At 37.2% G+C, this 17,344-nt stretch overlaps 1 protein-coding gene across 1 annotated transcript; it reads left to right on the top strand.

Annotated features, from left to right (window-relative positions):
* The first annotated feature begins 464 nt into the window (after nt 1-464).
* Nucleotides 465-16,949, top strand: LOC116687429 (calcium/calmodulin-dependent 3',5'-cyclic nucleotide phosphodiesterase 1B). Its single transcript, XM_032512807.1, has 14 exons — nt 465-687; nt 3,480-3,593; nt 5,056-5,238; nt 5,705-5,771; nt 5,908-6,024; nt 6,447-6,587; nt 7,002-7,102; nt 9,255-9,380; nt 11,675-11,776; nt 11,982-12,102; nt 14,592-14,673; nt 14,807-14,924; nt 15,976-16,112; nt 16,492-16,949. The coding sequence occupies exons 1-14, from the start codon at nt 635-637 to the stop codon at nt 16,587-16,589; spliced, it is 1,560 nt and encodes a 519-aa protein (XP_032368698.1). The 5' UTR covers nt 465-634; the 3' UTR covers nt 16,590-16,949.
* The last annotated feature ends 395 nt before the right edge of the window (nt 16,950-17,344 follow it).

Here is a 17,344-nt window from a genome sequence, read left to right as displayed (position 1 = left end):
GAAAAAGCAGCAACCTGTCAAAGCAGTCAAAGAAAATTCCTTTTAAATTTACAGTAAGAGTACCTTGTTTGGCCTCTGACATTTTCTGTGTGCTGCAGTATCGAGAACAGCAGTTCACCTGGGTGGCTTTTGAGGACAAGCTTTGTTTATGTGTTTGGTTCGGGTAACTCTGGTGGGTTTCAGTGAAAGACTCTCTGTGTAGTTCCCTAATTTGTGGCTGCGGTGGAAAATTCTCATTCGGGATTTGAGTACACGCGGCTTGAAAGCCTCGCAGTCAACACTTCATCAGTGAGTGAGGTCAACGCACTCACACTTCACACAACGGGGGTACACATATACACAAACACTCACTTACTCACTGACAAAGACGCATACACACAAAGATACACACACACACACACACACACACACACAGTTTGGGCCTGCCTAACCAATCAGAGTAAAGTGGAGTAGGTCCCCCCAGAAGTGGGTGGGAGAGCTGAACAGAAGTCTGTCTTAGGACACACAAAGTTTGCATTGGTGGTTTGGAGAACTTTTCTGCTTACAACTCCTCTGCAATAACTTTCTTTTTTTCGTCCTGTGTTTGTTTTTTTATTTAACTCTGGGGTCCATTAGGGCACATTTTGAGTGTGGAATGGCTGAACTGGTGCGAATCCGTAAGAAACGTCTGCAAATCCCCATCTCTAGGTAAGACAGGGTTAAGATAAGTACCGATGATATTATAGTATACATGTTCAGCCCTCCTGTGACTGCATACTTAAGGCTGACATTACCAAACATGCTACATCTTTCAAATTGAACATGGTTGAACACTGTTAGGTGCAGTAAGGCTGTCTGCATCACATTCTGATGTTGGAGATTTTTTGTTTTGCAGCAATGGACATATGTGAGTCAAAAACTAAACCCTGTGCAGCACAGTGACGAGTGACAATGCAGCAGTCCTTTTTGACACATTTTAATTCCGCACATTACTGCAAAGCATTCCTTACAGTCCTTTGAGCTTGTTCCCCTGTTGTTTTTAATTTGCAGTAAATTCATCAAATGTATGCTTGTTTTCACAAGTGGTTGTGTGAACACTCATTCTTTTTTGTGTGACGAAATGTGCTGCAGAGATGTTGGGTCATGTGTTTTGTTGTGGTTAACACATTGATGCATTAGTGTCTGCAGTGTTCAGAGCTCAATATCTCGTTGAGTGTTTGGGGGGGGGAGGGGTTTGCCCATAAACTCACACATTTCTCATGTCAAAGTAGTCAATATTTAATAGCGTCAATAGATAGTACTTTTATGGTGATATGATCTGATGTGGGTTTAAGTTTCTGGTTACTTTTTTTCTCAATGGAATCTACACACACAGAAATCTATTTAGAGATTTGTGCTGACAAAGCTGATACCATTCAAAGTCTTCCACACTGCTTTGCACCTAGTAAGGATGACACTATGCAGTGTGTAGATTCAACAAAGTCTTAGCCAAAGGAGGATTTGTCATTTCTCTTCTGTAAACAAGGTTTCACAAGTGCACTCGAAGAGTCATTTCCTGTAAACATTCTGTCAGAGGCTCTTCTACTGCAAACAGTTGAAACAAAAAAGACTGTGTTATCACGAAAGATTACTTGAGATTGAAAGTGAGCGGTGGCATTCAGATGCATGCTATTTTTATGACTCAACAGCTTTTGAAAGCCCTTGCCAGCGTGATAAACACTTGAAAAGCTGTGAGCGTCTCATCCCCATGAGTTGGCTCCGCAGACTGGCGCAGTTTGAACACAATCATTTTGGTCAGGGCAACGTACGTGCAGCTTACCAACATGTCTTAGAGAAATGATCTGTGGCACAAAGGTCTTTTCAGATCAAATAAGTCTATTTTTCAAATGGCCACACAGAAAATAATATCTAATCAAAGTTCAAGAATTACATGGGAGATTGTTCATTGCAGCTGTATTAAGCTTTTGTATTTAGTGACATGATAAGATTACATTAACACACTACAGGTGGGTAACACTGTAAATGACATGTGCTCCAAGCATTTGCTTTTCATTACACTGCAGGAGATCTATTCTATCACATACTTCTCTCATATAATTCGATTAAAACTTACAGATTGTGCAACATGTTCTCAGACAAGATCAGAATGTGGCCAAGACTTATAAACTCAAAAACATAATTTTTCATGGAGCCAATTGGACACAATGTGGGTTACATAAGACTTCAACCATGGGAAATTTTCCTCTCATGGAAGATTTGGCATTAATGATTCTTATTTGCCACTAGCTTTCTTTGGACAGCTTGGCATTTAAAACACTTACAAATTAACTCTTTGCTTCCAGGGGGATTTCTCAACCTGTTAATGCACTCCTCTTACCTTTCACTTACTCAGTGATACATGCTGTCAATTTATAGGGCTGTGTTTAAAAAGCTTATATCAAACACAGTCCTCAGTTTGTTCAAACTGACTTTTTTCTGGAACTACAACTTTTTTTTGCTGTAACCAGTGTGATCATTAGAAACATTAATGAGTAAATTGGGTTTCAATTCCATTGATTAATCCATCATTCAATAGAGGTACTATAAAAATGATTTTCTGGATTAAACTTTAAACTTTCCATGGAATCTTCCGTTCCTGCCCTGTGTAGGGGCCGAGAAGAAATGAAATCCTCCATTTCATCAAACCTGGACGAGATAGCCTACTCTAAAGTTTTCCCTCAGCTGAATCAACGTCATCATAGCGTTCTCATAGTTCTTTGGAACAATACTGCTGACATAGTCATGATTTTGGCCAACTGTACATTGATCATAATTCTAGTCATGATTATGGCATTTATTGTGTTATGCCAGGATTCTTCTTCTTCCGTTTTGGTGCTTGTCCATGTCCTACTATATGATATGCCAGGTGTTAGCCAATCAGTGAGATTGTTCCTATGCTAATTTGCATTGTTTTATCCAACAAGCACGGTAAGACTAAATGGACAGGCGAAACGATTTTGAAAATTAAATTTTGAATTGAATAAGAATAAATAGCAAGGAAATGGATTTTAAAATGAGAAAAGAAATTGCCCCTTCAAATGTCTTATTAAAAGCTGTATTCATAATTTGGTTTGTGAACTCAACTATTTATTTCTGTTTTTAAAACTGCATTTTTAAATGCTGTTTGATTTGTTGTTCCTATATTTAATGATGGATTAATTAATATATTTGAAAACCAATTTTTAAATTCCTATTATTAATTTACAATTAGATATTAAATAAAAAAGTGTTATTTTTCAAATTCCCTTGAGGTCCTCCACAGGGCTCTAATGTAAGAAACGTTGATGCCTAACTGCTGTAGGCATAACTTCCATTTTCACCACACCACTACTTCTTGGCGTTTGCTATTAGGAGAGGTGAAAACAGCAGTTCCAGTACTCTCAAAATAGGTATGCCATTTAATTTTTTGCATTGACAAAATCCAAATGAGGTCCTAATAAATGGTCATTTCTCCTTTTCAGGCTGAGGAGCATGCTGAAGCAGCTGGAGGAGACAGATGTTGACTTTCAAGAAATCAAAAAGAATCTTGATTTCACAGCGTCGTTACTGGAGGCAGTTTACCTCGATGGAACAAGGTAGGATATAGTAGAATAACATGATGTTGACATGTTATTTTTTATACCAACTATTTTAGTTCTTTCAGTAAACAGTTCATTACCTAAAAAAAATATCCAAAATGTTCATGAAAAGGTTAGAACTAATATTAATCCTTAACAGTATCAATACCCATCTCAGTTCACTTTGGGCACAAACATGTTTAGACAGACAACCACTCAGACTCACATTTACACATGGTAGACTAGCATTGCCTACCTATCTCCACAATGCTGTGTAAATTGGCAGCGCTAAAGTATGGTTTGGCTGTACGAGTTTACATTCTGGTTTAGGGGAATAAAATGCTCCGGCTGGTTTGTATTTCTTTAAACCAATCACAATCATCTTGGGCACCAGTAAGTCCTGGATGCAGCGACGGTATCCTAGCAAAAAACACAGTGGAAGAGAAGGATGTCAGGCTTTATACCAGCACTGTTCACAAAGTGGGGCAGACTCCACCCAAAGGCCATGTAGAGTCACCAATTTATCTGACCTTTACCTTTACCTGACTTCGGATTGTGGGAGAAAACTGGGAACTTGACCAGCCAGATGTTTTTTTTAACACAGAATCTGAGAAGCAATCACTGGAAACTGTTAGCAAAAGGGCAGGCGCTTTACATAATACCTGGCAGGTGATTGGATGAATCATCTGTCTATCCCGTCTGCCGTTTTTTGAACCAGCTGCCAGTTGCTCCTCACAGGATGCTGAGTGGTTTGGTTCACTGTTTTTTAGACATAAAAACATTACTTAAAGTTTTGACAAGATGGATTTTTATATGCATTTTTTCTTGAATCTCATTACATCGCGATATCGCGAGAATCCAGCTGCCGTGCAAGGTAAGGAAACTGGAGCGACCGAAGGAAACCCACAAAGGGGGTTGTGAGGCTACGCCCCATACCAAACTAACATGACTTTTTATTTATTCAAAAACATGCAATTAATAAAAAATAAAAGCAGTTATAGACTGATTTCCTTTGCACAACTCCACACATAGATATCAGTGTAACACTGATTATCAGGTGCCAAAATCCCAATAGAAAGTTAATCTTACACAAATGGGTATTTAAAGTCTAGACCACCCACAATAAATCAATTTTAGAATTTAAAGAAAGCGGCCCCACAACATTTAATTATTCCATACTTTAACTAATGGGTTTACACATACAACCACCGTAAACAGAAGAGATTTGTATCTTGAGTAACAAAACTTTTTGTAGAATTGTCATACACTGGTTTGTTCTATACGCGCTATATAGTGCAGAAATGAACACTCAATTCTGACACTCAAATAAAATGATGGACAGTAAATACTGTGCACTCCTAAGTGATTTTGGACACTGGGACTGATCCCAGTGCATTAATCTAGAATTCATCTATTTCTCTGTTTTCATCCTGTCTTTCTAATTAACACTGCGTGTGGGTATGTGTGCTGTATTTCTCAGACAGTGTCTTGAGACCGAGGATGACCTACAGCAGCTGCAGTCAGATGGCGTGCCTTCAGAGGTCACTGATTGGCTGGCGTCTACCTTCACCCAGAGGGTTCGGCGGCCTGTGCGACGCTCAGACGAGAAGCCCAAGTTCCGCAGCATTGTGCATGCAGTGCAGGCTGGGATATTTGTGGAGAGGTAAAATAAAACATATGTTCATTTTGTCTCTATTTCAGATTTGAAGGGTTATGAGTTTATTAACAAAGCCTGTATGATTTGTCAGGATGTTTATTATCTGATCTGAAACAGCGCAACTGCAGCAGAAAAGAAACAGAGCCAGTCATACAGCTATATGATTTATTTATGAGACTTAAATACAATAAAATAAGTAATCTATAATCTCATATATATAAAACTCTGTATATTGGACCTAAATGACTGATCTCCACTTCTGTACTATAACTGTAAAGTGTTTTATACCATCACAGCCACAGACTGCTGCACTGGACTGTGAAACATTAGCCTCCTTTTCTCTTTAAAACATCCTTCCACAGGGGACAGGGACTTTGGAGGATTTATATAAACAGCTCCTGAGACGAGTTCGCTGCACAGTGTCAACATCTGAACTTTAACTGAACTCAACATAAACATTGCATTATTTCAGGATGTTCAAGAGGGCCTACACAGCAGCCATGCCAGACCAACCTGCAGCGGTCGTAAACTGCCTCAGGGTAAGCTTCCACTGATCATTTGTAAATCTTTATGCACGTCATGTGTTATAAATCGGACAACACAATAGGGATCGCATGAATGTATTTATACAAGTATGCATCAATAATGCTGTTACTTTTGCTTTTTTCTCCTCAGGATGTAGACCGCTGGAGTTTTGACGTCTTTGCTCTGAACTCAGCCAGCTCTGATCACGCTCTACGATCTCTGTTATTTGAACTGATCACCAGATATGGCCTCAACAGCCGTTTTAAGGTTGTTTATCTATGAATGTTATTGAACAGTATATATATATGTATATATATCCACATACATATATGTATATACAGGGCACTTCCCATACAATATGTTATGATAGAAAGGCGTGAATGTCGGTGTTTTAGAGGAAGATCTTACAGTAATATGATCATTACTGCCCTTGTTATTTCTGCCTTTGTGAGAAATGTGTGTTGTAATTGCAGATATAATCAGGCATATGGGTTTTATTATAATTTTGGAACTCTGTGTTGCCAAATTATGTGTGCAAATCACATTCTTCATACTGTAAGCCCTGTCAATCCCAGCCACAACTTTATTTCAACATTCAGGCTGTTTTTAGCTTAAATTGTTGGCACAAATGTTAACCTTTGATTTTCCAACAGGACTTTGACTAAATGGTTATGTGATGCACTTTGCAGATCCCCATCTTGTGTCTGACAGAGTTCCTGTCTGCACTGGAGAGAGGATACTGCAAACACAACAACCCATACCACAGCCACGTCCATGCTGCTGATGTGACTCAGACACTGCACTGCCTGCTGCTGCGCTCTGGACTCGTGGTACACTGGACTCACTTGAATACGTTTATTTTTGAAGCTGGATTGCATTTTTAAAGGATGATGCTGGTGTTTCTGCAAATTGTCAAGATAATTGCAGGACTAAGTCATAAAAACCCAGAAATGAGTTAGCATTTAAGCATTTCCTGTTCCCTTGTTTAATTACGTCATGTATTTTGAAGCTTTTACGTTTCTTAAAAAAAGCGGTTGCAAACAATATATATCACCTAACACGGAAATATTTGGAAGCTAGTCCTACCATGCTAAAGTTAAAGCCTAAAGTATTGTTAGTTTTTTTAGGATTTGTTGACAATAAGAAAAACAAGCCTTATCCTTTAAATCAAACTGTATGTTCACCATGCTACATATAAAGTATGTTTATTATTTTGATTTGCTTTGTCTCTTGTTACTCTAAAGCACTGGCTGACAGAGCTGGAGGTGATGGCGTCACTATTTGCTGCAGCCATCCATGACTATGAACACACAGGAACCACAAACAACTTTCACATCCACACAAAGTAAGCTATTTTTCTAAAACATGTTTCATTAAAGAATGTCTTATTTAGAATGGGCTATACATACGCCGCATCCTGTTGTGAATAATTTGTAAAATGGTAAGTCAGGAAATGTAGAAATAGTAAGCTAGTGTTTCTTTAATGCACTTTTAGAAAGAGGGAATAAAGGACTCTAAAGCAAACACATTTTCATGGAGGGAACACGGTATTTTTAGATGTTGATTTTCCACATTGGAGAACTGAAGAACTCGGTCTCTTGGCACCCATCACTATTATCATCATCATGCTTTATTTTGGGTCTATACAGTAATTGTCCACAATACAAAGCATATCTTATTTGCTGAATCTAAAGTCTTAAAGTTGTACTCCACCCAAAACATATCTTTTCAGGGTAAAACACTCACCTTCTATAGGCTGAAAATAAATTCTTAATTCTTGAAGAACATTAGCTTTTGCTTGAATTTATGTTGGTTACAATTGATTCCAAGGGTTATAAGTTTTAACGTATCAAAAACGTCCATAGCAACCTTTCAAACCACACCTTCAGCAGTATGCACTTCTCAAATATCCAATTGTGCTGCAAACACTGAACGTTTTGCCAAAATATGACTAAATAAACAGCTTCATGTTGTGCAGCATTGGGCTCCTCAAAGCTTAGAAACTGAACCTGTGGATAACGCTGCAGGACTAGACTGGATGGCACTTGAAGTTGTAGACTGTATGTTTATTCAAAAGGGGAATTATTCCCAAAAGAACCAAGGTACAAACATAAAAGCCTTTATTACAGTTGTCATGTGTGTTTGTTTTATGGTATAGCTTTCTATAATTTCCTAAAAAGGGACTGATACGTGACGTAATTCAAATGAACATTCCTCATGAAAGATGGTGTATTTTTGAGGTAATTATAGGGTAAAAGGTGACATTGTTAAATTGATACATTTCTAATTTACTCATTTATTAAAACAAAGTGCCAGCATAAATATTTTAGTCAAGCACGGCAACTCAGCTGGCCCTCAAATTTCTAGTGACCAATTAAAGAAAAGAAATGTGTTCTTTTTTTGGTTTAGATTGAGCAGTTCTTTGAAGAAAATTCCTCTGGAAATCAACAACTCCTTATGAACTAAAGTCAAACTAGTTAAGATGAGATCTGGAAATTACATTAAAGGTTTTAAATAAAAAAAGGTGCAATAACTAATGTTTCACCGTAAATCATAGCAGCATATATTCTTCCGAGTAAGAAGAGGAAATGGCTGCATAGATGTTAATATTGCCTCCAGCTTTGCTAACAGCTGTTTTTCACAGGATGTCATATTGCTAAAGCATACATAAATGTATATAATAACAAATCAGGGATCAAACATCTGAGAAAACCTCATAGAAGACAGAAGAGATTAATTAATTTAGACCATGTGATTCAATTTGTTCAGTACTTTATTTACAATCCCCCCTGCCTCAGGCATTAGGCAAAGCTTTCCAATTGCCAACATGTGAGTATAATTACAGCCAAATGACATAGTTTTTACCAGGACATTACCTTCCTAAGAAATTAGATCCATAAAGTAAATTGTTGTTTTTTTTCCCATCATTACATGTTGTCATTATTAAAAACCATTATAACAATCATGATTTCAAACTGACAATGGCCTTTCTCTCTGTGAAAAATGAAACTATCAACAAACTTTTTTTAAACAGCCCCCAAAAGACCATTTTACAATCAATTGAATGTTTTCTTTGAATACATTTTTGCAAGTGTTTTATTTTATGTTTGGTTTAACAAAATAATCACTAGGTGGAAAACTTTTAAGAGTGTACTTGACACCCATTTAAACAGCCTAATAAAGTAGATTATGCAAACGAATGGACCCAGAATGCCTGATTGAGAAATTAGTTAATTACTTATTAAGTCATTATAACCCACATGGTGCCAGTTTTTATCACATCCCAATACCTCTTCAGCATTTCAGATTCCTCATTACAGACCTACAGTCATAGTGCACAAATTACTCCCTGAGGACCATCTCATTCTCACCTCCCTTCACACAACAGAATTGTACTACACATACACTAAATGCATACACACTCACTCTGTAAACGTTCTCTTGTCTGTGCTGATCTAGCCTACTTAAATCTTGCTCTTTAACTGTCTGTCTGCCAGGTCAGAGTTTGCATTGATCTACAATGATCGATCGGTACAGGAAAGCCATCACTTGAGTGCAGCATTTCGCCTGCTGCAGGATGACCAAATGAACATCTTCACAAACTTGACAAAAGAGGAATGGATGTAAGACAACTATATTTCTTCCTTCAAAAATTGTATTTCTTCTTTTTGGTTTAGTTAGAGACACTGGCCATTTATTGAATATAAATCACAGATTTGGCACAAAAGAACTCTCAAAGACTTCAAGCAGCAACAAGGTTTCTGCTGGGAGACCTAACCCTCCTTATAAACACATACATGAATATGAAATCCTAGTTACATCTAGAATAATAATCTAAAATACTATTAGGTTTGGATGGGAGTTGACAGTAGTAGCAAGAAAGTTAGAATATAGTTGGATGTGAGCTGATAGCCACACAGCTGTGAATAAGCCCACAGATTATAAAGCATGAATAAAACTGTTGTCAACTGTTTGCAAGTCACGCTTCAGCATTTGTCTGAGCTTACGCTACAGTATGCTTCATTTACTGAGAACTAAATAAAGATGTTCTTAAGAATTCGTCCACATTCGGGTTGATACAATAGCATTTGCAATACAAAGGATAAAATGTCATATAAAAAACTCAACCATTTCATGTTTATTCTTATTTTGTGTTGCACAGTTAATTGCATTTTGTTTATCTTGTTCCTGTTGAAGAAGTTTGACAGCCATAGTTTTTTTTTTGGCCATTTGAAAAAGTACATATCCATTTAATTAAAGAGTAAAGGTTTCATTATGATTCTGTAGTTTGCCCAAATGATCAGACTGGAGGTAAATGCATCATAGAATAGGCAGAGATAATTAAAATAAAACCTGCGTTGCAATAGACCAGGATGCAGTTTGAACAAATGGCATGACAAGCTTTTCTTCTTGGAAAACTTCACTGATCTCCACCTACATGACAACACAGCTGAATGCAACCAACCATTACCTTTTTGTCAAAGGGCAATCTGAGAAACTCACTTCCTAAAATTTAAAGTGATGAGAAATGTTGGACAACAACCTTTCAAGGTTTGTACAACAAGAAAAAAAATCAATCAAAACCCTTTTCTGTATAGAGAGCAATGGAACATATCTGCCAAAATCCATTTTAAAGGATTAAGCTTTAGAATAGGCTGCTGCACTGCTAATAGTCACACGAGTATTTAAGCAGTATACTTGTATATATATTGTATACTTGTGTATTAATGCACAGCAGAAAATAGTGTGAATAGAATAAAATGAACAATTCACTTCTGTTTGAATATCTTTTGCCCATAACTACAGTGTCCAGCTGTTTTGGTCAAAGCCCCTTGAGGCCAACTTGTCCTTTATATTGATATTGGTCTATATAAATAAATACATACAGTACATTGTTTTGACTTTTCTTTTATTAAAATATTTAGCCTATACAAAATGAAACTATACATTTCTGACCTTTTATAAGATTTACAACTTCAGTTTGAAATAATGTATTTGGGGATGATTATCACAAACACAGCTGTCTAAAAGTATTGAGACTAATGCATGGTTGGTTTGGGTCTTTTCATGAGCTTGTTTGACAATAAGAAAAACGTAGAATAATGGCAGCCCAATCATTGGAAATAAGAGTAGTTGAATGGTGTAATTGTGTTGGTGGATTTCAAATGACTACAGGGTGACAATATCTGAAGAGAAGAGGACTAAGTGAGGGCAATTATCAGCCAAGCATGAATTTGTCCTTAAATGAGACTTTACGTCCTTTCTAAAGCTGCAAGACTGCTCCTCTTTTTAAGATAGCATGTCTCCTTTAGGAATCATTAAAAGATCATTTTTTATTATTTCTGTTTGGTGATTCATACAAAAATAAGCAATGGAAAATTAAATGAGCCACTGTCTCGCTTACTGCACTGTAAGTAACAATCAGAGATGTTGTCAGTGAGCTACACGCAGCGTATTTTATCATTTTCATTTACTTGTACGATGTGATGTGTAATGTACTTAATATACAGTGTATATACTGCATGTACTGTGTATTTATATATATATATATATATATATATATATATATATATATATATATATATATATATATATGTATATATATATGAACAATTAATTTCTGCACTGTATAAACTGTTTTTATACTCATGGATGCTGATGCTTTACATATCACAGTTACAGTAGCCTGCCTATGTGTTTTATTAATGGAAGAGCTCTGCAGATATCATCAAAGATAAACACCAGCAGCATACTGTATATTGGGCATTTCTAGCAGTCAGGGTTACCATGGGAACTAGAAAATCCATCAGGATATCTAAAAAGATGTAATGAGTCTGGTGTTTTTTACTCTGCACAGTTACTTCCCGTAATCCAAGGTCAACTATAAAACTGTGTCTCTGTGTGTTTTTGTTTATAGGGAGCTGCGATCACTTGTTATAGAGATGGTGTTGTCCACAGACATGTCCTCCCACCTACTCCAAGTCAAAGGGATGAAATCCTGTCTACAGCAACAAGAACGGTAATGCTAATGGACTGTGCTGCTGGTTCACGCTGTGGTGTATAATCAAGGGGTCATAAAATAAAATGTTGAGAGCAGATTTCACTGAGTCAAACACCCTGCACAAACAGGCAGACAGGCAAATTAGTGTCATGCCAGCCATTGTCATTAGACCTGTTGCACAACACGGCAAACCAAAACAAGTGCATTATGCTTTCTCCAACAGGATTGATAAGCCCAAAGCACTGTCTCTGTTACTCCACACGGCTGACATAAGCCATCCATCCAAGCCCTGGGCGCTGCACTCTCGCTGGACCAAAGCCCTGATGGAGGAGTTTTTCAGGCAGGTAGGAGCTCTAATAGACCTCAACTGACAATGTGACTCTTTCTCTACTTCTCTTCTCTTATTGTTTTGACATAGACACAGACATAGAATATTTTTTAATAATATGGTCAAACAGAAAATAAGATAAAAGTTAAAATGCATAATTGTTAGATTTGGTTAAAGGAATAGAAAATTTGCTTTCATGTCAAGTTTAGACCAGAAGATCGCCACCACTCTTAATATCTGGACAGTAGATATGTAGCTGGAGCCGGCAGCAGGTTAACATACTGAAGCTTAGCTTATAAAATAGAAACAAGGGGAGATAGCTAGCATGGAACTACTCAAAGGGTAACAAAATCGGCCTACCAGGACTTTCAATATTTTGGCCCATAACCCCTCTAAAACCCCAACATTTAAGAAAAAGAGAAATAACGTGGTAAATAGTTACATTGTCCTTTCTTTTTGGGGGGCTTTTCCACCTTTATTTGATCGGACAGCTAGGTGAGAAAGGGGAGAGAGAGAGGGGCGAAGACATGCAGGAAATCATCACAGGTCAGATTGGAACAATGGACCTCTGTGTCGAGTAATAAACCTCTAAGTATATGGGCGCCTACTCTACCCCGGATCCAACCTGGCACACATCGTCCTTTCTTAAAGATGTGAAATATTCAATTAACCAAATTATCTTACCACACATACAACGAGAGAATAGAACTCTTTATGTAAAGAAAAAACGACTTGATTTTCTCGTAAAAAACTAATTTTTAATAGACTAATTGTTCCAGCTCTACTGGAGAAATGACAACATTTAGACCATATGGGGCCATAGAGTTAATAGAATATATCTTATGTATCGTGTAACATTTTCACTGAAGTATTGTGACTAGACGTGTTGCCTTCACATACAGTATGTTCACATTATTTCTACTCTGTTCTTTCATGTCCTACCTACTACTGTTCTTATTTGATGGGTTTGATAACTTAATAGCTGCAGTTTTATAAATGACTCAGTCTGAAAGGGAGAAAAGAAGTTTATTGGGTCAGAGCAAACAAAAACGACATAAATCGCACCTCAGGTATGAAACATAGACAGTCAGAGAGTAGAAAGTCTCTTTGAAAGATTTATTGAACAGCTACCTTGTGCAGTTGATGACACACTAGATCTTACAAAGTCTGATTTCAGACAAGATTTAAGACTGGGCAAAAAGTCATCCACTGAGAATCGATTGATATATCTGTCCCAAGATATATCAGATATATAAAAAGTTTGGTATATATATATATGTATATATATATATCAAAAAGTTTGGTATATATATATATATATATACCAAACTTTTTGATCTTGTTGAAATGTGATGTTGACTTTCAAAACTTCCAAACCTCATGAACAATGATAATTTTTTATTAATTGTTAACCTTGGAAACATAATTTGACAAAATAATCACACTCAAAGAGTCAAAATTCACTATAAACAATATACTTGATTTTGTTATTATATGTATAGTGTTACAAAAGAGTGAGCATTTAATTGTTAATGGAAATTATATTTGTTGTTTAGACAGTGGGTTCATGTTATTATATGATGACTTTGTTATTTGCAGTGAGTAAGATGACCTGCAGTGCTACGGAACAAAAACATGAATAAGTACAGTAGATTTGAAGAAAGTAAGCTATAACATATGACAACATTACAAAGTATTCCTTTATACAGAGAACCTCATTATTTACCAAAGAACAAGAATATCCACCTCAAAGATTTAATAGCTGTTGGAGCTTATGGTGATGCAGTATAACGACATCCTCAGCAGATTGTCACGGAATTAGAACTATTTACATGTTTATAAGCTTTACATAATATCGTTATTCCTTAAAAAGCTCTTAAAATGAATTTGAATGTAGTTGAAAGCTTCAGCACAGCTAAATGGACCTTGAGATGAGATCATTTGACAACGTATTTGTCTGAACTAGTTTTTATAGATAGAGAATAGCTGAAGCATGAGGCACCTCCCCTGATTACTTTGAGGGAGATTCTTAGCTCAGGAAGAGATGCAATTATCCAGTCATGTGTAGGAATGGTCAATCGTGCATTCTTACATCCTACTTAAAATGCCATTATTGTCACACAGATGCCTACTGACTCCTGCCAGATTGGCTGGTTTTGTGAGGCTGGTACTTTGACTGAGTGGCTTTCCAGTAAATGCAGCAATACGTTTCAATGTGCTGTCCTCCTCTTCTATTTTCACTGCCTGGACTCAATAAAGAAAAAATAGAATATAGCAGATGTTAGGCAGCCCAACTCTCTTTGAAAACAAGATGTGAGAAACATCTCTCTAAAAGGCTCTTAATGTGTGTTGTGTAACCTTTAAAAACAAAAGCATGATATTTTTTGAACAATCTAAAAAAGTCTTGGCGAGTGTTGCAGTTAAATAACCTTTTAAGAGTTATTTCCAGGTGACGTGTGGGATGCCCTTTAAGATATCTTCTCTCTCTCTTTCTATCTTTGTGAGGGTGATAGAGAGGCAGAGCTCGGCCTTCCCTTCTCTCCTCTGTGTGATCGAAAAAGCACCCTGGTAGCCGAGTCTCAGATTGGTATGTCTCACAAAACCTATTTCTATATTTAAATTACATTTCAATTTATTTACTGGTGTAAAAAATAATCATATTTTAACGCTCAGCGACATTTCCTTTTCACATGTTTATATGGCACTCTTTTCTTCTGCAGGGTTCATAGACTTCATTGTGTATCCTACATTCTCTCTGCTGACGGACATGGCTGAAAAGATTGTTATTCCTTTAGTGGAAGAGAACCCAGGGCCACCCGACCCCTGCAACAGACACAGGTAATATAAAGAGTAGTATTGCACTTGTATTGCACTAGAAAACTGTACTTCATTTTTTGGTTGGACATTTGGTTGGTTTGTCTTTTAGCATAAAGACTGGAAACCATGGATACATAAAGAGCTAAATATGGTGCGACCACTTAGCCTTGCTGTGGTGTTGCAATTAAGAACTCCCTCTGGCCCAAAAGTGTCTCCATTGCCCACCTTTACAAAACAGACATCTAAAGCTATTGAAGGGACACCTCAAAATGCAAACGAGTTCAATTATTACTCTTTAAATGCTGAGTGACCAGCAGGAGAAACGAGAATGTGCGCAATGTGGAAGCAAACCCGTGAGAACTTTCTCTCGCCATTCTGCTCAGCCGGGTTCCACCGCGTCTACCGCCCAGGCCACATAGCCTGAGACTACCACTATGTTTGACTGCTACATGGAAAATACAGACACATTGAATCTCTACATGAACCGCAGCCGAACCATGATTGATTGAACCTGCAATATGCGTTACAAGTTGAGGTTTATAATAAAACATACTACAAAAAACTCAGAAGGCGCATTACTTATGTCATAAGAAACGGCCTGTTACCGCACAGTGCAAGTTCAGCTATCAAATGTTTAGTCAAAGTAAAAAGAGAGACATCATGACTCAATACAACTTTCTTAAAGGTGGAGATTTTCAATTCTAATATTTATAATGCTGGACATTATATTTTAATTGTGGTATTTTGTAGGTAGAATCTGAATCTGCAATGTGTTCTGTCAGGTAAATATAGGTTTTCCTCTGAAGTACAAGTACACGTTAAGTCAGTAGTATAGGCCTATAGTTGCATATTAAGTGCTTTGGGGGGCTTCTGTAATGTATGTTCGAGTACAATGTTTCTGGAAAAAGCTGCAAGCAGCGATACAGGAGGCCAAGCAATCGGACCCTTCCAAACAGGCATGTTTGGATTAGGCACTGCACTAGCTATCTAAACTAAAGAACGAAAGAAAGGTGAATTGGGGTAACACTGGAAAAACAAGTATAGCCATGAGAGCACTGCCATTTCTCAACAGTAATCTGTGGAAGGAGAGCTCCAGAGGCCTGCAGTGGAGTCTCGCTCACATCACAGCTGAGCTGGTGAGCTTTCGCTCCACTTGGACGCGACACACCGAAGACAACAAGCTCAAATGGAAGGAAAGTGGCTCTAATGGTATGTTGCATAATCATTCATTCTTTCACTCATTACTGTTGTGAATGTACTGTATATCCACTGGGTAAAGTCCCACCTATCACAGCAGGGCGTATCACTTAACAATTCTGAGAAATGGTTATACTTTTCCACTGTCTTTCAGAACTAAAACGATCACATGAAAGGTTTGACAACCTTTGCTCACACAAAATGAACGATCTTTGTTCTGGAAAGATGTGTGGCTGATTTGGCAGAGACAAAGCCACTCCGCTCCATAAATGTGCTCACTCTCCCTGATATGATTTGTTATTTACTCATTTCACAGTGATCTCATGAGTAGATTAACGGTTTCCTATTCAGTTTAAGAACATTTTCCATTGTCTTTTCCAATATCCTCCAGGATTTTCAGACCCCAGTGTGACAAAAGGGCAGAGATCCAGCCAAGAGGAGCTGTCAGAAAAGTCCCTGCAAGACCCCACTGCAGATTCAAAACAGTAAAAAAGGACATGTTTCCCAGGAAGGTCAACTGAGGTGATGCTGAATCACTGTTTGTAACAAAACCACAATGCCTTCTTATGTCATGAGTGAGGAAGACGGAGGGAGGGAGGGAGGGGTGTTTTAAGGTTAACATCATCTTCCCAAGGTAAGATGCTGTATATTCACAGACATGTCCCAATGTCTTATTTCAAGGATAGTATACTGTGCTAATTTAAATGCAGAAGTGTACATGCTGGCCATGTTATACAGTATCTTGCATGTTATTAAATTAATTTGCCACCTAAACACTTGTAATGAACCTTTATTAGTTTGACTTGTACACATATTATTTAACCATGCAATAAACATTGAATATAGGTCCATGTGTTTCTAATGTGAAGTATTAAGTAATTTTTAGGCTGGCCTTGTTATGTTGGGACATTGTGAAATGTTGTTTTTAATTAAAACATTTAAAGGTCTGTCTGCAAGGTTGCATTGTTGTTTTAATTGAAGCTGCTGATCTTGCATCACTTTAACAATTATTGTCTTTAGTTCCAAGTCTTCAAAGTTAACTGCAGCACATTCAGCGGCTTACTCAGCAAACCATTTTGACTTTGCAAGTGATCTCTTTTCTAAATTAGAATTCCCTTTTTAAAACCACATGAAATTGTTTTAAGTAGTTTAACTGTCAGAGGTGATGTTTTTAGGACATCAATTATAATCCCTGTTAGGATTTATTAAGTCAAAATTAGTTGACCATTCTCATTAAAATTCAA

The sequence above is a fragment of the Etheostoma spectabile genome, chromosome 4, assembly GCF_008692095.1.
Source record: "Etheostoma spectabile isolate EspeVRDwgs_2016 chromosome 4, UIUC_Espe_1.0, whole genome shotgun sequence".
Taxonomy (NCBI): domain Eukaryota; kingdom Metazoa; phylum Chordata; class Actinopteri; order Perciformes; family Percidae; genus Etheostoma; species Etheostoma spectabile.
Note: the sequence above shows the minus strand (reverse complement) of the source record. Positions and strands in the feature narration are given on the sequence as shown.